The sequence below is a fragment of the Fundulus heteroclitus genome, chromosome 19 (genome assembly GCF_011125445.2).
Source record: "Fundulus heteroclitus isolate FHET01 chromosome 19, MU-UCD_Fhet_4.1, whole genome shotgun sequence".
Taxonomy (NCBI): domain Eukaryota; kingdom Metazoa; phylum Chordata; class Actinopteri; order Cyprinodontiformes; family Fundulidae; genus Fundulus; species Fundulus heteroclitus.
The window spans coordinates 21,475,597-21,495,748 of NC_046379.1; the positions used below are offsets into that span (position 1 = coordinate 21,475,597).

The 20,152-nt window shown below is 41.6% G+C and overlaps 2 protein-coding genes across 2 annotated transcripts in view; both read left to right on the forward strand.

The window, feature by feature from the left end:
• The window catches only part of atr (ATR serine/threonine kinase), a 32,077-nt gene extending 24,277 nt beyond the window's left edge, over nucleotides 1-7,800 (forward strand). Inside the window, exons 36-48 of the mRNA XM_012875730.3 lie at nucleotides 265-444; nucleotides 755-897; nucleotides 981-1,078; nucleotides 1,160-1,389; nucleotides 2,921-3,055; nucleotides 3,345-3,545; nucleotides 4,161-4,304; nucleotides 4,377-4,527; nucleotides 5,806-5,962; nucleotides 6,099-6,252; nucleotides 7,020-7,171; nucleotides 7,251-7,356; nucleotides 7,463-7,800. Coding sequence (XP_012731184.2) covers nucleotides 265-444; nucleotides 755-897; nucleotides 981-1,078; nucleotides 1,160-1,389; nucleotides 2,921-3,055; nucleotides 3,345-3,545; nucleotides 4,161-4,304; nucleotides 4,377-4,527; nucleotides 5,806-5,962; nucleotides 6,099-6,252; nucleotides 7,020-7,171; nucleotides 7,251-7,356; nucleotides 7,463-7,636 — 2,025 coding nt within the window. The 3' untranslated portion in view covers nucleotides 7,637-7,800. The remainder of the gene's footprint in view (nucleotides 1-264; nucleotides 445-754; nucleotides 898-980; nucleotides 1,079-1,159; nucleotides 1,390-2,920; nucleotides 3,056-3,344; nucleotides 3,546-4,160; nucleotides 4,305-4,376; nucleotides 4,528-5,805; nucleotides 5,963-6,098; nucleotides 6,253-7,019; nucleotides 7,172-7,250; nucleotides 7,357-7,462) is intronic.
• Nucleotides 7,801-7,918: 118 nt separating this feature from the next.
• LOC105935381 (endophilin-B2) lies at nucleotides 7,919-17,743 on the forward strand. The gene is made up of 10 exons (XM_012875754.3): nucleotides 7,919-8,728; nucleotides 8,845-8,986; nucleotides 11,404-11,532; nucleotides 13,252-13,385; nucleotides 13,482-13,574; nucleotides 13,682-13,765; nucleotides 13,863-13,886; nucleotides 15,164-15,253; nucleotides 15,358-15,458; nucleotides 16,110-17,743. Exons 1-10 carry the CDS (start codon nucleotides 8,672-8,674, stop codon nucleotides 16,732-16,734), a joined length of 1,479 nt encoding a protein of 492 aa, XP_012731208.2. The 5' UTR covers nucleotides 7,919-8,671; the 3' UTR covers nucleotides 16,735-17,743.
• Nucleotides 17,744-20,152: the final 2,409 nt, after the last annotated feature.

Below are 20,152 nucleotides of genomic sequence, written 5' to 3' on the forward strand. Positions count from 1 at the left end.
TTCTTAGTCTTAGTGAGGACACGGGCAGCAGCGCTCTGGATCAGCTGCAGCTGTCTGATCCACTTTTTAGGCAGACCTGTGAAAACACCGTTGCAGTAATCAATTCTACTAAACATAAACGCATGGATTAGTTTTTATAACCTTCTCCACAACTTCCACAACCTCTGAGCTGTGTTAATGTTTTTTGTCCTGGCTGTCTCTAAACCTGCTCTGGAAGAGAAAACCCGCAGCCATAAATGCTTGTGTGTGTTGGCCTGCGACCAGGGCGACGTGCACCAGGCCCTGATCGTCCTCCAGAAGGGCGTGGCCCAGTGTTTCCCAGACGACCAGCTGCTGACCGATCCTCGCAGCCTGCAGATCAAAGGAAAGGCCATGCTGCTGGTCGGGCGCTTCATGGAGGAGACGGCCAACTTTGAGTCCAACGCCATCATGAAGGCTTACAAGGTCCCGTCTCTTTTGTTTAACCCATGTGTGGCGTTCATATTGTTGTTGCTGGTGGACCTGTTTTGTGCTTCTTAATGCCTCACAGTCAAACACTTTTGTGTAAAAATGCTCGAGAGATGTTCACTTCATCCCAATTTCAAGTTGTATGAACAAAATATTTGGTTAATATTTGCCCTTTTACCTTTGTTATATCACATTTATAACCTTTTATTAACGTAATGAAGCAAATTAAAGTAGTTTTGTTATTCGTAAAGAGTTGCTTTCCTGTCTCGGTTATTTACTCGCTGTAGTCTTCTCTCCTGCTCTGTAGGATGTGACCAACCTGCTGCCAGAGTGGGAGGATGGGAACTTCTACCTGGCAAAGTACTACGACAAAGTGATGCCAATGGTGACGGATAACAAGCTGGAGAAACAGGGGAACCTCATCCGATACATCGTCACCTTCTTTGGAAAGTAGGTCCTTGTCCCTCTGTGCTTTTTTTTTTTTTGAGCAACCCTGAAAACGCTCATAAGCGTTTCCACTTGCTCGCCGTCAGAGCCCTGCAGTTTGGGAACCAGTACATCTACCAGGCCATGCCTCGCATGCTCTCCCTCTGGTTGGATTTCGGAGCCAAGGTGTGCGACTGCGAGAAAGGTGAGCCGCCATGGAAGCCGAAGCACCGAGCGGTCTCCTCTCTGGGAACGCTCCCTAAATTTCCCGCCCCCTGCTTTGCAGCTGGACGAGGAGACCGGCTGATGCGACAGGAGCTGGGGAAGATCAACGCGGTGGTCGGCGAGCACTGCTCCAACCTGGCGCCGTACCAGTTCCTCACCGCCTTCTCGCAGCTCATCTCCAGGGTGTGCCACTCCAGCGACGAGGTCTTCAAGGTTCTCATGACCATCGTGGCCAAAGTGTTCCTGGCGTACCCCCAGCAGGCCATGTGGCTGATGACCGCCGTCTGCAAGGTTGGCTTGGGCTCCTTTCCGGTCTGAGCCAGGAACGTCTTATTCATGGTTTTCTGATGTACGGCTATGGTGGACTAAAGCTTTGAGACTGACGCAAATGTTATTTCTCACAGACTTTACTGGTGGGGTGTTTTTTTATGAAAATACTAAAGTACAGCTATGCATATTTACTGAGTTTTAAAAGTGAATTGAAATGGAAAATAGATTAAGCGTTAATATTTACAGAGTCAGCCTTTCTTTACTGAGACTTCAGCATCTCAGGGTTCCTGTTCCGTCTGGAAAAATGCTGGAGTTTGATTTCTGTTTCCCAGGTTGTGGATAAGTATGGAAAAAGAAAATAAGCGTTTGGATAAATATCTGCATTTCCAGACTTCATTTTCTATTCCAGTGTATCCTTCCCTCTCTCTTCCCTTTCTTCTTTGTGTTTTCATTCCTTCTTCCACTCCTTCCCTGACGTCCTTCTTTCCTTCCCCTCTATTTCCTTTTGTGTTTTTCCATCTTCCTTCCTCCTTCTCCACTTCTTAATGTCATTCCTCCTTTCCTTCCTCTCTTATATTTTTACTGTGGGGTTTTCATTATTTTTCTTATTCCTTCCTTATCTCCTCCTTCCCTACCTCCTGACCTTCTTTTCTTTGTGGTAGTCTTTCTTTCTTGTGCCCTACCCTTCCATCTGTCCTTCCTTCACTCCCAGTGGCCTTCCTTTTTTCTCTTGTTTTCCTTCATTCCTTTTATCCTTCCTTCGCCCCCTCCTTACTTCCATGTCTCCTTTCATACTTCTGTATGAATTTCCTCTTTTGTGTCTTTCCTTCAATCCCTGTGTCCTACATGCCTCCTTCTTCCTTTACTTTTTTTCCTGTGTCCTTCTCCCTTTCCTTGCTCATTGCATTGGTGTTAATCTCCTGTCCTTGAGGATTGGATCAATGGTTAATTCGGATACGGTCTTCATTGCAGCAGTATTCTCGTTTGTGAATCCCCTTTTGACACAAATCACAGACAAATTTCTTTGAGGGTAGCCATGGTAGAGAATTATTCCTTATATAACTTCCTTTAAAGCTACCTTTCTGATTTTCAGAATGACAAAGTGTTCTCAGCAGCCCTGTTCTTGCTAACGCTTCCCACTGAGCTAACAAAACAATAATCAAAGTGATGCTTTCTGGCAGAACTTAAACACAGAGCAAATCAGGCTTTTGTTAAGTTAATTTTCAGTAGGGTTTAATTAAGCTTAATTAATTGGACATTTAACTTTGCAGTAGTTCACATTTCATCTGATTACTCTCAACTGAGAGCCTTAAAGTTTGTGAAAAACAAATGTTTTACTCTTTGGAAACCTGTTGATGAATCCATCTATATTTCTGTTTTGGTTTTTTTGATTAACATTTCCTGTCATTTAACATATCCGCACATTATATGGACTTTATTTTCCCCCCCACCCTGGTGGATGAATGTGTTACTATTGGAACAGCTGTTTAGCCAGCATCTGCATTTCCAATTAACGACCTGCCCTAAAAATCCTCCCATGTTTGTTTTTCAGTCTTCTTACCCCATGCGCATGAACCGCTGTAATCAGATTCTTAAGAAAGCCATCAGCCTCAAGCAGTCTCTGGAGAAGTTTATCGGAGATGCTAACAGACTGACGGACAAGCTGCTGGAGCTCTGCAACAAGCCGGTAAGAACGGCCGCACAAAAAACACGGGAAAAATCAGGGAGGCTGATATTATACCTGAAAGGGATGATGTACAATTTAGAATGAGAGTTTATGTTTTTCATCTATTTCACTGTAATCTCTAGCAACTGTCAAAAAGGAAACTTGTGTTTAAAATAAAACTTTAGAAGATTTGATTTTATTGATTGCATGTATCCATTTTCTTAAAAGGGGCAGGGGGGGGGGAATTGTAGCACTGTGAAAAAGACAGATGTTTGATTAAAAACCTGAGAGAAACGTGTCTTTCTGTCAGGTGGACGGTAACAGCACCACCCTCAGCATGAGCGTTCACTTCAAGCAGCTGAAACGGATGGTGGAAGAGCCGACCTTCAGCCAAATCCTCATCCCGCTGCAGTCTGTCCTCATCCCGACGCTGCCCTCTACTGGCGGGGCAAACACTAAGCATGACGCCTTCCCGGGACACTGGGCGTACCTGCATAGCTTTGAGGATGGTGTAAGTAAAAGAGGCGGGGTCTGAGCTCTGTAACCCATCTTTATGGGATGTTGACTGGCTTTCTAAGGAATCTGGAAAAGGATAGAAATCTAATTTAAGTCATTTTCAGGCTTAGATAACTTACAAAAAATGTAAATATACAGAAACATCTGTATTTGCAGAATTTATTTCCCGCCCCTCTGTCTAAAAGTTACAAACATCTGCCCATGTATTCATTCATCCGTCTAGCTAGCCATTTAATTGGCAATCGGCAAGAAAGCAATACATGATTTCTGTCCATCCCTCCATTATCCATCCGTTTTTTTATCCACCCATCAATTGTTTTATCTATCCACCCATCCATCCTGTTATTTATTCACCCATCTATCCTTTATGCATCCAGCCAGCCTTTTATCAATCCATTAATGTAGTGTAGAAGTGCCTTTCATTAATTCACAGTGAAGCTTTGTGTTTTTCCTTTGAACACCTTGAGTCTGTAAAAGTGAAGGATTTTGCTATACCAGAGACCGTATGTAGAAACTGTGCTTTAAAGCGTGCAGGAAAAGCCAAGTCGCACCTTAACCGTGTCCTAGAGTTTGTTTTCCTAACTGGCCTGTCTGTGTCTGTTCCTGTAAGGTGGAGATTTTGGCGTCCTTGCAGAAGCCCAAGAAGATAAGTCTGAAGGGCTCCGATGGCCGGAGTTACACCATGATGTGTAAACCCAAAGACGATCTCAGGAAAGACTGCAGGCTCATGGAGTTTAACTGTCTCATCAACAAGGTGCGTGTCTGACCGAGAGACCCTGTCTCCAGTAAGGCGCCGTCTTCCTTATCGTTGATCTCCCTCTGGCAGTGCCTCCGCAAAGATGCCGAGTCGAGGCGCCGGGAGCTGCACATCCGCACCTACGCTGTGATTCCCCTCAACGAGGAGTGCGGCATCATCGAGTGGGTCAACAACACGGCTGGGCTGCGACACATCCTCACCAAACTCTACAAGGAGAGAGGTATTTTTATGTAAAGTACTGTTCTATAGCAGTCATACGGCCTTTTTCCCATTGCGTCACAGTACAATCACATATGTCAGCGAACGTTATTGGAGTTTAGTGCGTTAGACCAGCACAGAATTGTGCATAATGGAGAAGCTGAGGGAAAATTAGGCATTTTTTAAACCCTATTGAATGTAGAAGTCACCTAGTTAGTACCCTGAATGAATGAACTAAAGGAATTTATTTCAGACAATTAACAAATTTAACACATTTAACAAATAACAATAAAATCAATTTCAGAAATTAACAAATAATAATGAATAAATAAATAATATTTCAGAGATACTTCAAGCAAACAACCAAGTACCACATTAAAAAGTAATTGGTAAACATTAAATTTTCTGTTCCAATTCAATTAAATCATTTGAACATAAATATAAATGAGATAAACAAAATGTTCCTCTAAATAAAATATATCAGGCATATTTACCCTGATATCTGACATTGATTATTGATTAATGTAAGTTGTCTGAAAAGGGGTATGAAGAAGTAAAACCTATTTTTCATACCCTTTTTTCTTCTAATTGCACTTAAGGTAACTTAAAGTACCTTCTTGTTTAACAACAATGTTTTTGATCCAAAATTCACAGAAACTATACACATATATACAGTGTATATATGTGTGTGTGTGTGTGTATATATATATATATATATATATATATATATATATATATATATATATATATATATATATATATATATATATATATATATACACACACATATATACAGTGTATATATGTGTGTGTGTGTATATATATACACATATATATATATATATATATACACATATATATATATATATATATATATATATATATATATATATATATATATATATATATATATATATATATATATATATGTGTATATATATATACACACACACACATCTACATACATATAAATGCACACATGCATACCTACATACACACTCACACAGTGCTCAGATATATCGTCTTAACACACCATATCCACTGTGAAACATGGTGGTGGCAGCATCATGCTGTGAGATTGTGGTTGACTTCCCACACTGTTTTTAGATGTTTTATTTGCCTAAATATTTCAGAAACACACAATTTTTCTTCCATTTCACAATTATTCACTTAGCGTTGGTCTATCTATCGCATAAACTCCCGTTAAATGCATTAAGCGTTCGCAAGGCGTTGCAGACTTGCAAATACAAGTGTAAAAGACTTCTAGACTGAAATGTTGTGTTTGTTGTTTTTTATTTAGGTGTCCACCTGTCGGGTAAGGAGCTGAGGAAGCTTATTTTACCAAAAACAGCCGCCTTTGAGGAAAAACTGCGAATCCACAAGGAGGTGCTGTGCGCTCGACATCCACCCGTCTTTTACCAGTGGTTCCTCCAAACGTTTCCTGACCCCGAGTCATGGTACGCTACGACTCCACCGCCTGCGCGTTGAGGGCAATCACTCTCATAAATGATGAGGATGGATAGAAAATGTGTTCATTTTCAAGCATTTTATGTTTGCCGTTTTTTTTTTTTGTGTGTGTGTGTCCATATCCAGGTACAGCAGTCGCTCCGCGTACTGCCGCTCCACTGCTGTGATGTCCATGGTCGGCTACATCCTGGGGCTCGGCGATCGCCACGGAGAAAACATCCTCTTTGACTCTTTCACTGGGGAATGTGTTCATGTTGACTTCAACTGCCTCTTTAACAAGGTTTGTCTCCCAGATTATACTAAAATCCTTTACTTCTGCTAAAATGTGTCTACATAGATATAAGTACACAGTGCCTTGCTGAAAAACGCACATCCCTTGAACTTTATTTGCCACGACCGCCTTCTTGGTATGAATCCAGCTTTGCTGTGATTGGCTTTTGGGATTCATTAGAGAAGGTTAGTTAACAAACAGCATCATGAAGGCCAACTAACGCAGCAGACAGGTCAGGGAGGAGTTTAAAGCAGGGTTAGGTTATAAAACAATATCCCAAGCTACAAAGACTTGGAAGTTCACCTAAACCTACAGACAGGGCAAGGAAGGCGTTTATCAGAGAAGCAGCTAAAAGGCCCACAGTAATTCTAGAGGAGCTGCAGAGATCATCAGTGGACAAGACCCCTTATGTGAATGTTGCCTTCTGCAAGGTTCACTATGCAGAGAGGTACTGGTAGGAGGATATGTACAGTCTCTCTTTATGTTGACTTAAACCTTTCCTAATTTTTAATACCTTTTTCTTGATCTTGCTTTTTGTTCTCTACGGACACACAAACCTACCAATCACACACTAATTGATTAGCAGTGCAACATTGTGATTAATATGTTGTAATTATATTCCTTTCCAATAAAATATTGATTTTGGCATATAAACCTGTGTCGGCTGCCCTCTATCCCACTGGCAGAGCACCAGCCTTTAGAACAGCTGCCACATAAAAGACAGCAAAATACACTAAAAGCTTCTTTAGATGTGCTATTCCCTTTCCGTCCGCTAGGGGGAGACCTTTGACGTGCCCGAGGTAGTTCCGTTTCGGCTCACCCAAAACATGGTCCACGCCATGGGGCCCATGGGTACAGAGGGCTTGTTCAGACAAGCCTGTGAGGTCACACTGAGACTAATGAGGGACCAGAGAGAGCCACTCATGAGGTAGACTCCACAACTGATTTTTCTTCACCGTCCCATTGAAAGACACGTCTGACGTTTATGTTTTATTTTACGCCTTAAGTGTGCTGAAGACCTTCCTTCACGACCCGCTGGTTGAGTGGAGCAAACCATCCAAAGGGCTGGTGAAAACCCAGGCCAACGAGACAGGGGAGATAGTTAATGAAAAGGTTTGTTATTGTTTTTTTTTTTTAATTGGATGTTGTTTACAAGTGTCATAAATAACCATAGTTTCTGCTTCGAGCTTGTAATTTATATGCCATCTCTCTCCGCCAGGCCAAAACACACGTGTGTGACATCGAGCAGCGTCTCCAGGGGGTCATAAAGAGCCGAAATAAAGTGCTGGGCCTCCCCCTGTCAATAGAGGGACATGTGCACTACCTCATCCAAGAAGCCACAGATGACAAAATGCTTTGTCAGATGTATTTGGGTTGGGGTCCCTACCTGTAAAACGTTAGATACACATTGAAGTTCATTATTGTTAAAGCACTTTTAAATATGGGAGTTTCTATTGTTTAGTTGACATTCCCATTTTTGTAGAAACCGTCTTTCGTTTGAATTTGTTTTTTGTGCTGTATTGTTTTGTTGTAATAAAAGAATCCTCTGTTGGTAAATGGGCTCGAGTGTGTCTTTTAATCTTTTAACCCTCCTTAGATCCTCTGATGCGCCTCAGACTGTCAGCTGATCGAGTTAATCCCCCTCCCTGCCTCTGTTTTCTCTAGTGCTCGCACTCAGTCGGTAGAATAAAACTGGGCAAGGCTGCAGCCGGGCTGTGGGTCGCATTGCAGACGGAGCCGTCGCTTTCTTTAGGCCGTAATGGGTTCGGACGCCCAGAGAGTCGCTGTGTTTATTATTATAGTGTTGCTTCTCTTTGTTAACTCGTGGCTGCTGTTGCAGCTTACTTTGAGATAGACCCTTTAATGCTTTGTTTGTTTAAGAGCTATTAGCTATTTTTTCTCCTTAGTTTTTTTTATTTTTTTAGATAAACCCATTTTCATTTTTTATTATTGATTTAGTTTTTATTAGGTATTTACTTTATTATATGTATAAGTGCAATATTTTATAGTGAGACGTGGATTATACTTTTATTGTGAACTTTTACTAAACCGGAAGTCGTGTTGAATCTTTTCCCCTCACATTTCCTTGCCTGCCGAGATCAATGTGGCGCACGCTAATGTCCATATTACGTCATATTAACAGTAATGGCTGTCCGGTTCATTTACCTAAATAATACTAGACGTTAATGAGACGCAAAGTAAAAGCCCGACGTTAACTTTCGAGCGTCCCGTCTTCACGCCCAGGTGACAGGTGCTTAGAGGATGCTGCGGCCGGCCGGCGCGCCTTAATGTCACCGCAGGGTAGCGGACTGTGTGGGGCAGCTGGCTTCTTTTTTCTTCTTGCTGATCGTTTGGTTTGTAGGAACCGGGAGTTTTACCCGGTCGCTGCCGCCCCGCCTCCCCGGGAGGCGACCTTGAGGACTCCGTCATGGACCTGACGCGGCTGGCCGTGGATGCGGGTCAGCTCATTAACCGAGCCGTTCAGGTAAATAAGCAAAGCCGGCGCTGGGAATGTCCTCCCAACCTGGCACCAAGTTGCTCTGAAATAAATCTGTCTCTTGACTGGTTTATGAAGGTTTTATTTTTGTGACATCCCTCCAGTACACCGGAGAGAGCCTCGGCCAGGCGGGTAAGACTGAGCTGGACCCCGGGCTGGAGGAGCTCCTTGCCCGGGCGGACGCCACCAAGAGCTGGACGGACTCAATCGTTTCTCAGACGGAGGCATTGCTGCAACCTAGTCTGGGTGAGAATAAAGTCTTAACTCCTTGTTGGTCTTTTATTTTGGATCCAGCTTCAGAATTAGCCTGTCTCTTTTATGAATTGCAATGAAAGCTCTTCATAAATCCCCAAACCAGAGAGCAGTGGCGGTCCTAGCAGGAAAGGTGCCCAGGGGGAGCCTCTCTATGTGTGTACCCCCACCTGCCTACATACAACTAAATATATGGAAGACCATAACTGACAGAATTGAAAATAAAAGCAGAAATATGCAAATGGGCCAGTAAATAAAATAGCACTCTAAACATGCGCCGATTAATTTACAAAAAGGAAAGAATATATTCATATATTTGTTTAGAGTATACCATTTATTTACTTTACAACATGTTTTATAGCTTAATTGACCTTCATATTTTTTTTCTCTATTTCTAACACATTATTTATTTACTCAGACTCAGACTGAGACATACTTTAATAATCCCAGAGGGAAAATGCTGTTTCAGTACCATCACCATTACATAAACAACACAAACATTTCAGAGGGGAGACGGTTCACTGAGGCCGTGCTGCCAAGGACAATACTGTCCACAAGGCGCTGCCCTTATCTGTTGATGGAAGATTACAACAACATGGGGGAAAAGGAGGGAGAAAAAAAAGGAAGATATTTGACAATTTATGCTCTCACAAATAAAGAGTCAAACAACTGACAAAAAAAGCATTAATTTAAGCATTCATTTTCCTGTTTTTCCTTTTCTTTTTGTGTTTTTATGCTTTTACTTAGCAGCGCACGAGTTTCTTTTAATTGTAGTCTCTTCAGGTGTTGTGTTTTGGCTCATATTTTTCAAGCTATTTCTATTTTGTTTTTTTAAACAATTAATTCACAGTATTTGGTGCAGAGCTGCTCAACAAGGTCGTGGAATTCCAGTTTACTAATTTCGCAAATCCGCCATTTCTATTTCTTGGAGCAATCTTGTAGTCCAAGCTGAAGTAAGCTGAAACTACAAATGGATAGGTCATCGGTTCTTCATTACACCTTCCCCCAGCATAAAAGGGTGGAGTGGAACGCTCTGCAACCTGGATGGGGTCTGGGTGTGAAGTGCCTCCTCTAGATTTAAAGAGACAGCACCAAAGCAAGATGCTCTCTGGCAAACCTCAGAACAGGGGTAAAAAGGAGGGTAAATGAATGAGACCAAAGCATTACAGTTCCACTTTATACAGACCACAACTGAATGATTTCAATGTAAAAAGGGTTAACTGTAAAGCAGGACATGTCCCCTTTTAACATATAGATTAAAAATAATCTTCATGTCCAGTTTGAGATTATTTGACTGCTATAAAATATGTTTTAGCGGTTTAGTTGGTAAAGTTAAGGTACTTGATCATGTTTTGATTGTGGCATTTGAATTTGGAAGTGGATCTATGATGAACATTTCAAAATACTCTTACCAGTGAAATGGTAAAAGCTTTATGTCTAAGTCAAAGGTAAGCAACATAAAAAAGCACTATGTTATCTGGATAAAAAAAGGTTTGGGATTAAAAAAAAAAATCTATCAATATTTATCATGAAAAGTTATGGTGACCAAATGCACAGAATTCATCACTGTATCCAGTCGAATCTTCTTACTCAAGTATAAATCACCAAAACATACTAAAGGCTGCTTTGAAACTACACATGGCAGTAAAAAAATAAGATCAGTAAATGCTGTAAAACAGTGAATCCCAATAGTCAAAACGATCAATCGGAAACATGTTGGGTTTGAAAAGTTATTACTAGTGGTCAGTGATGACTCGCCATAATTATCCTAACGGTTATTAGGAATATTTTATCTTCCCAAAATTAACCATATTCACAAATAAATGAAATGTCAAAGCAAAATAAGAATAAGACTAGAGCAAAACGTTGTTCCTTTTTCCACCAGGTTGTGTTTGAAAAAGAAAAACGATATGTACATATCAAGCATCTCACTCTTAAACATGTAATCATGCACAAAATGACAGCCTGTGTTAACCTTGCCCATGGCTATGAATCACTGCTTTCCCTGAGCTGCATGCATCTTCTCTTAATTAGTCCGTATGCTCTGACTGTAATTGGCTCATATAGACAAATAGAGAACCTTTTTTTTTTTTTTTTTTTTTTTGCATTTGATTTCTTCGGCTAATGGAGTTATGAGTGGATGTGGTCTGCTTTCTGTCAGTAAAGTGGCCCTTTGAGCTGCCAGGGCCATTAAATATAAAGCTTCATAAAACGTCAATTGTAATGTTCAGATTGCTTTTGCTGCGCTGCAGGATCTTTACTATCGTTTTTTACCGGGTAACAGGACAGCCAGACGTACGCCGTGCAGGTTATTCATAGTTAAGTACCCGGAATGACATTTCTATAAGATGAGCTGTGATAATAAATCATTTTCATTTATTAAGTTTTCAGTTTTTCCGTCTCACATGCAGGAGCCCGATTAGAGGACCGGCTGTACGAGCATCTGGAATGGAGCGCTCCACCTCGACCACGGGCAAACGAGTTACTGGGGGACCAGATGACCCAGGCCGGGCTGGAGATCGGATCTAACACGCCCTATGGTGAGTGTGCATCTGTTTGCACCATTAGTCTTCCTTCCTTTAGCAGACTTTCAGCATTCAGTCTTGTTTAGTTGAAGCCTATCAGCATCCTACAACAGGACTTGGCTGCTTTCGGCCACCCAACCTGGCAACGCTTCTCCAAATCTACCGTCGGTCAACAGACCCCCTCAGGTGATCTCACTGACCAGATTTAGGTCTGGGCTAGGCTTTTCCAACACCTAAATGTACTTCTGCTGAAGTCCTGCTTCTGGTGGATCTGGACGTATGCTTAGACTCACTGTGATGCTGAAAAGTCTTCATCTTTCCAGCAGAAGTGGCTGAACAAAAACGTTGTTTGTAAAGGTTCATAATTTCATCCACCAAGTCCAGTTCCATCTGAAGAAACGTAACTCCAGAGCACGATGCTGCCGCCCCAGTGTCACATTGTGGTATGGTGTTATTTTTACAGTGTGGAGTCTTGTTTTCGTGCCAAACCTTTCTTTTGGAATTGTGGCCAAAAAGCCAAGTTTGGTTTCATCAGTCCGTAGCACATCCTCCAACGGGGTTTTGGGGGGATTTCAGATGTTTATTTTGGAAGAAAATCCAAGCTGTACCAACCAGACAATCCTTCGCCTCCCTCCATCAAGTGTTGCTGTTTTCCATATTTAGCTCTGTTGATCCATCCGTTCCCTTAGCGCTCAGCGGTAATGACTTTGTCCGATTCTTCATAAGTAAAGTTGATTCCATTACAAATAAAATCATTGGCATCCTCTCAAACACGATTACCTCATCCTCAGTAAGTGAGGCAGCGTTGGAGGAATCTTTAGAACCTGATCGGTGTTTGAACTGTTTAGACATAGTGGAGGCTTCTGAGTTATTTCAAATCTTCTACTTGTATGTTAGACCCAATCCCAACCAAGATATTTAAGGAAGTATTCCCTTTGATTAATGCCCCCATTTTAGACTTAATTAATATATGCTAAATAAATGGATACGTGCCACAGGCTTTTAAAGTAGCTGTTATTAAACCTTTACTTAAGCAACCGTCTCTCGATCAAGACGACTTAATAAATTACAGACCTATATCTAATGTTTTTTTCCTGTCTAAAATTCTTGAGAAAGTAGTTGCTAAGTAATGAGCTATTTGAAGAGTTTCAGTCAGGCTTCAGAGCTCATCATGGCACTGAAACAGCTCTGGTGAAGGTCACCAGAAGGTCTGCCATATTTATTTCTCTGAGCGATGTGGTCCAAGCTGAAGGACGACGGCGCTGCAAGTGAATAAGTTAAAATGGTCAGTTGTTCATTACACCGACCCCCAGAATTTACAAAAATGGCCAATCGAGGTAGAGTGGAACGCTTTGCGGCCTGGAGGGGGGCGGGTTGTAAAGTGTCTCCTTTAGATTTAAAGAGACGGCACCAAAACGAGTTGCTGTCAGACGCAGCTCAGAACAGGGGGGAAACAGGGGGAACATGGAGGTAAATTAATGACAGATTCAGACCAAAGGATTGCTGGTCCACCTTATATAGACCGCGACTGAATGATTTCATTGCGAAAAGGAGGAACTGAAAAGCACGACATGTCCCCTTTAATTGATGATCATTTTACTTTAAGATCAATCTGTGTTATAAATATGGACTAAACTGAAGATATTTTATCTTTTGTCAGGTTTATGTCGCTTAAAGCTGCCATTTTAACCAGGTTGTGTCGACTTCTTATACCCGCCATATATTTGCGTACAGGAACGGCTCTGATAAGGTGCGGCGAGGCCCAGAAGCAGCTGGGAGAAGCCGAGAGGAAGTTTGCAGAATGCACCAACATTCACTTTCTCACACCTCTGAAGAGTTTCACAGAGGGGGAATATAGAGCCATCCAGGTAAAACCCACCCTTCATCCCTGGTATCTCCATTTTGCCGTCAGCCGTGTGGAGCGTTTAGGGTCTGATCCAGCTGTCTTGACGACGGTTTAACAGAACGAGCGTAAGATGTTGGTGAACAAGCGTTTGGACTTGGATATAGCCAAAGCCAGGCTGAGGAAAGCCCACGAAGCAGACCGAGAGGCCAGGGTGAGTTGCAGCAATGGTTTACCTTAAAGAGTTGATGCTTTTCTTTTAATTATACTGAAAGGAAAAATACGACCCGGTTTCCTCTGTCTCTCCTGTCCTGTTGTCAGATGCTGAATGCAAACCCGCTGGACGACGACTACCTGTCTCACGTTTCCTACATGTTCAGCTTCCTGCGTGTTAAATGGCTGAAGGTTGGATGGTTGCAGAAGAACCGCGAACATTTAAGAGAGACAAATTTGGTTACAGTTTGGCATTTGAATGAGTGGTTTGTCTATTTTCTCCAAACAGGTATGGGCTCAGGAAATCTCTCAGGTACAAACAACTGTATCTTTAAAGTGCACTCAGATTGTTTTGACACATGTCGACGCATTTTAAGTTGCGTAACTGCTTAAAGGAAAACAAAGTCAGATCAATGAGAAACTTTACAGTGAAGTAAAAAAAAAAAAAAAAATCATCTATACTCCTTGAAGTATTTTTTTTTATAGTTTTTAATGTTACTGAGGTAAACGATGATGATTTTGGAGGAGCTCCAGAATTCCACAGCTCAGGTGGAACCCATTCACCAATAGGTTGTGCGTTTCACACACCTGGCCTTTTTTGTGGAAACGTGGCATCAGGAAGCCATGGGCAAATAATAAAAAAAATAAAAAAGTCATAAGAAGCCCAATCTACATTTTGCTGTAAGTCATGGAGGACAGCAGAAACCTGGAAGAAGGTGCTCAGGTTTGGATGAGACCGAAATGTAACTTTTCCATCTACATACAGAATGCTATGTATGGTGAAAAGCTAACTGCTTGTCCCCTGAACACACCATCTCAATGGTGAAACATGGTGGCGGCAGCATCAGGCTGTGTGGATGCGTTTTTTTTCAACAGACAACAGAAAAGCTGGTCAGAGTTGAGGGTAGGACGGTACCAACAGTGCGACTATTTTCCCCTTCCAGCATGACAGAGACCCAAAACATACAGCCAGAGCTATAATCGAAAGCATATCCATGTCCAGACTTAAATCTAATTTAGAAAATGTCGCACGGTTTGACATTCCAGTGAAATATAGATCTACAAAATATGATTCCGGGTGGGGGCTAAATGCATATGCAGGCCTCTCTTTTCAAACATTTGCTCTAGAAAAGTGATGAAAACTATTTAACGATCTCCCTCCGCTTCACTTTTATGCACCTCTTGGTCTCGGCATATCACATAAAGTAAGACATAAACTTCTAATAAAATAGATGAAAGTTTGTGGTTATTACTTGACAAATTCTTGAAAAGACTAAATTAATTCCAGTGGTGCCAATACTTTTGGAATAGTGGGGCTTTACACGTCTTTTAAAGGTCGAGCAATGATGCAGTCGTAGCTGCTGGTGGCTGATAAAGAGTCTAAATGAAAGTATGACGTACATAAGAAAAAATGTGAATTATTTTATTTCTAAAAGAACCCAGTAGGTTCACTATTACATGAGATGGTACAACCTGAAATTACTCAGTCTGCACTGATCAGATGGGTCATTTCTAGATACTGTCATGGAACTAAAGCGATTGCTTGTGAGGTGTAACGCGGCAACTAATGGGTGGTGATTGTGTGAGTAGGCCGAGATGGAGCTGAGGATCTGTCAGAGTCTTTTCGATCGGCAGTCAGAGGTCACCAGACGGGCTGTGGAAGGACTCGCCGCCACTCACGTATGCTAACGCCAGTTCCGACCCGCACAGCACACATACGATCGTGTTTCTGCTAGATTGAGCACGTCTATTGGAGTGACAAATGTCGGCATCTCTTTCCTCAGACCGACCACATGCGGAGCCTGGCTGACTTTGTAGATGGCCAGGCGTCTTTCTTCGCACAGTGCAACCAACATGCTAAGGACCTGCAAACGCAGCTCGCCAGGTCTGCATGATGTTACTTTACAACCACAGAAGAAGAAGTTTCATCGTGTAATAACGACTATAACTGTTGGAGACTTTTTTGTGTGTTCAGAAACATGAAACAAGACCTTTCCAGAACTAGATATGTAAAATATTGTGTAATCGATGTAATTCTGGCGTAATGTTTTCATGCCACTTAAACTTCTTAGTAAATTTCTTTAGACTTTATTTGTGGAAAGCCAAACAATTTTTGTCAGGTTCTATTAATCAAGTGATTATTGATTAATAGTATTATTCAAGGGGTTGGCTAGGTTTTCACTGGTTTACAGTCCAGTGCCTGACCGCTTCCAGAGGAATTAGTCTGTTTAGGTATTTTTGCTTAAATTAAAATCTAAAGAAATATTCCTCAAGAGAAATATACCAGAGATTGCAGCAAGTTTCGGGATACATGAGATTTTTTAACTGAATTAGTTTTGTTTTTCTCTGAGTCTTTATTAAGTAATGGTTACTGTAAAAGAAATTCCAAATAATATTGAATTTGCAGTAGGATTAGATTCCCAAACTTTACCACAAAGATCAATTTGTGAGACATTCATGCGTCATCAGGCCTCATACAGAAAACTATGTTGTCTCATGGTTTCTCTAATCCCCGTTTTTCTCCTTTTACTTTTAGGATTCCCGCCGTCTTTTGCTCTAATAACTGGCAGTCGGCGGTCAATAACGAGCCTAACGGGCCATCAACAAGCAGCCATGCGGCCGGTGGGTCTGTTGGGTTGGATCAGGTCACTCCGCTTCCAAAAGTAGCTCGCCATCTCCCAGACTTTGACCAGGAGTCGTGGACGGTTACGGCTCCTCCTAAAGCCGGAGCGGTTTTTCCTTCAGCTCTCAACCCCGATCACACGAACAACAACAATAACAACAACAACAACACCTTCTGCACTCCCGGCCAATCAGGCGCTCGGCAGTCGGCGGTTGAAAGCCCGGCATTTAAAGACCAAACGGTTGATCCTCTCTTTGCTTCCAACCAATCAGATGAGCTTCCATCACCCAGCAGGACGGAGCAGGCTGATTTTAGCTGGACTTGCGACGCAACTGCTTCGCTAACCAATGGTGCCGCTAGTTTAACAACAGCAGCCTCGCCTCCTTCTCCTCAAGCCGGCCCAAACCCAAATCAGACTCAAACGGCAGATCCAGGGGCTCCTGAAGCCACTGACATCACAGCATCCAGTGATGCGGTTCTTGGTTCCCTAACGACCAGTGAAACTCATGAGCAGCCAATCACCAATGGAGATGTCTAGTCAAGGCTGTGACACCATTCAACGTGTTTCACACGTGGTTCTGGCAATATCTGGAGCTGCTACTGATATCCTTCCCCGTAAACTGTATTTAGAAGCTAGTGTCCAGTAATATGTGTTGAATCTAGACAGATCAGTTATCCTTATGGGACTGTGCAGTAATCGTAAAAAGTGCAAAAAGCAATCCAAGCCAACCTGGCTGCGTGTGAAAATATAAAAGCTTCCCTACATACATAAGGCATTAACTGTGATTAACGATGTTTTTTTTTTTCTATTTCACTCAACACACCTGTGCCTGATTACCGGCAGACCTGTAGCATCAAGACGCCACTTAAATAGAGCCTGTCTGGCAACATGAAGTAGACCAGTAGATCTCAGGAAGAAACACATCATGCCCTGATATAAAGCAATTCAAAAGCTGATGAAAGATAAAGTCATGGACATCTAACAGTCTGGAAAGGATCCCAAAGACATTTCTAAGGCTTTGGGACTCAAGCGAAACAGAGCGAGAGCCTTTTATCCACGAACGGACGAAACATGGACCAGTTTTGATTCTTCCTTGAAGTGGCTCCAGGACCTGGACGACCTGCCGTACTCGATGGAACAGAAATCCCACTGGAGAATGTCCTGCCAGCGGTTGGTCACTTTAAGCACAATTTGGGTTATGCAGCAAGACAATGATCACGCCACCTCTGACAAGCTAGAGAAGGGTAAGAGAAGGTTTGTATCAGTGGCCTAGTCAAAGTCTATGCTTAGATTTAATGGAGATGCTGTGCCATGGCTATATAAGCAGACGCAAAGATCTTTTAATATGGCTTGATTAAAACAATTCAGAAAAACAAAAATGGCCCCTGAGGTCTTCCACAATGATACTAAAGCCTCATTGCCAGTTATGACAATCGTTTCATGGCAGCCATGGTGGCACAACTAGTTAGGATTTAAGAGGAAATCACTCTTTCCCATGGGGCCAGGTTGGTTAGGATAACTTCTTTCCCCAAATAAATGGTATCATCATTAAAAAAAAAGTTTTTTATTTACGTCGGCTATCTTTTCCTGACCCTTCAAAGCCTGATAAATGTAAATTTGAGGAAACTTCACATTTAAAAATATATGGATATATTTTTGGTTGATTTTAAAAAGTAAATAAATAAAATGTCAGGCTTTCAAATTTTCTTTGTATCGTAGTTGATATGTTAGACCAAAAAATCACATTTTCCTCATGTTTTCATGAGGAAATCATTTTTGTATCAGGTGTGTAATATATATTTATTTGGGTGTTGTAAACTGTAGTCTTCAAAAAATACTGACTTTGTTGATGAGGTAGAGGTCTTTACCTCATATTTGTATCAAAAATTATACATTTGGATTCCAGGGTTACTGTTAAATTCGTTGATCTAAAAAAAATAGTTTGACGAAAAAAGAAGAATAAAAAAAAAAAACAGAATAAATCAGCAAATGATTTTTTTTTTATGGACCAGTAAGAGGCTTTTCATTTCAGAGAGGAGTGGCTTGAAAGGCTCTTTTTGTGTCATAAAAGTGGGTTTCATCGATTATGTGATTTGACAAACAATAGAAAATTTTATGATTTATTCATATTTAACACTTTTGAGATATTGAGCCTCTCTTGCTCTAAGATATGTTTGCCCTTTGAACTTGATGTATTGCCAGAGAAAAATGCCTTTGTGTAGCAATATTTAATGGATATTATGTAAAAGTAGATGATTAGTGTAAAGTTGAAATTAAGTGATTTTAACTTTAACTTACCACCAAACGTATCAAGCGTTGTGCCAATTGTATATGTGTGTAAATGTAGTTGTGTGTAAGAGTTTTTCAACGCTGTGACACCTTTTAAAAGAGCTGCCTAAAGGTGTATGTCACTTTTCCCCCTCTTGACTATTGTGAGGTCATTTTCCATGTGAAATAGTCACTAGTGTTTATGTGGATTTTGTCTTTTGGAGCCCAAGAGGTGAAAATACTTTAGCCTGAACAGGACCTGTATGCTTCTTTAGTCACAGTCTGGCTTCTTTCTTCATTTACGTTGTCCAGCCGTTCCTTTTTACCCCTTCAACCATCCCAAAGCCCCCTTATGGCGAAACCAGTTTCCGTGCCCAGATGTTTTTGATTTTCTCTCGCTTTTCTGTGTTGTTAGGCCACATTTGGGACCCTAAATGGGAAAACACAAACACACTCATCTAGCAATCGGACATACTGATGCAACCTCCTACCCAAAAAGCCAGGCTTTTTCTCCCCCACAATGCATAAATACATTTGAGCCTAAATAGTTAAAAAAAAAAAAAATTCTAATTTCTGCTTGTTTCAAATTTATGATTTAATTGCTTTGAGGCTCTGATGTCAGCAGCAGCTCGGAGCTCGACTGGTACCCGCTAAAGACGAAGAAACACAACCTGCGGTGATGTCATGCCACACCAAATCAAGTGTGGAAGTGATCTGTCTTCACCACCGACGCCGTTTCTGGGAACCGCTTGTTAAAATCCAGTCGTACCGCTTTGGTTCGCATAGCACACTAATGAGGTCTGTTTTTGAGTACGACAAGCGCTGGCGTTAACATGCAGAAACACCTAAATACTATCCAAAAAAAAAATGCGGTGTTTGTTTTTCCCTGATTTCTGGCTCCTTTTGCCGTCCGCACAGATTGACTCGATCAGACGCAGAATGTGTGGCAGCGGCCCTTCGTGAGCCTCTTGGCGCAGTAACACCATCGCTGCTTACATCACGCCGCTGAATAAGCTTTTAGGGGCCCAAAATGTCCAGCCCCCGCTTGAAGTCAATCAGAGCAATGCCACTTTTTCTCCAGTGACTCATTAAACCAGAATAGACGCTCCTCAATCTGTCCACTGCTGGGTGTATTTCCGCTGCCCTGACACAACAGGTCCCTATCGCACTTTTTTTTTTTTTTTTCATGCTTCCGTAATGTAACCCTTTCCATCAGCAAATGTCAGAGTCAGACTTTGGTGTGGTCTCACAACGTGTTGGAAAAAAGGAGACTAAGAGGATAACGTGGTTTCCTCATCTTGTGAATGAGCAGGTCTTTAGATCAGACAAAGGAAATTATTTAAACGTTTATATTCCAGCTTTCTTCTTCCATTTTTTGCTAAACAAGACCCATAGTTCTGCAGGCTGACACGATTCAATTTAGTGAACTAACTCAATTCCTGCATGCCCGTATGTGGCGTATTTGAAATTTCTTTCTGTAATTTTGTCATGTTACAACCAGAACATGAGTATTTTATTGGGATGTCATGCGACACGCAGACTCAAAGTAACACACATTGTGAAATGGAAGGAAAATGATGTGCAATTTGTCACATTTTTGGCAAAAACGAACCCGAAAACTTTTTTTTTTTTTTTTTTTTTTGCAGCCTCTTACAAGTTTTGTTCCAGGACTTCTCCTGAATTTAGT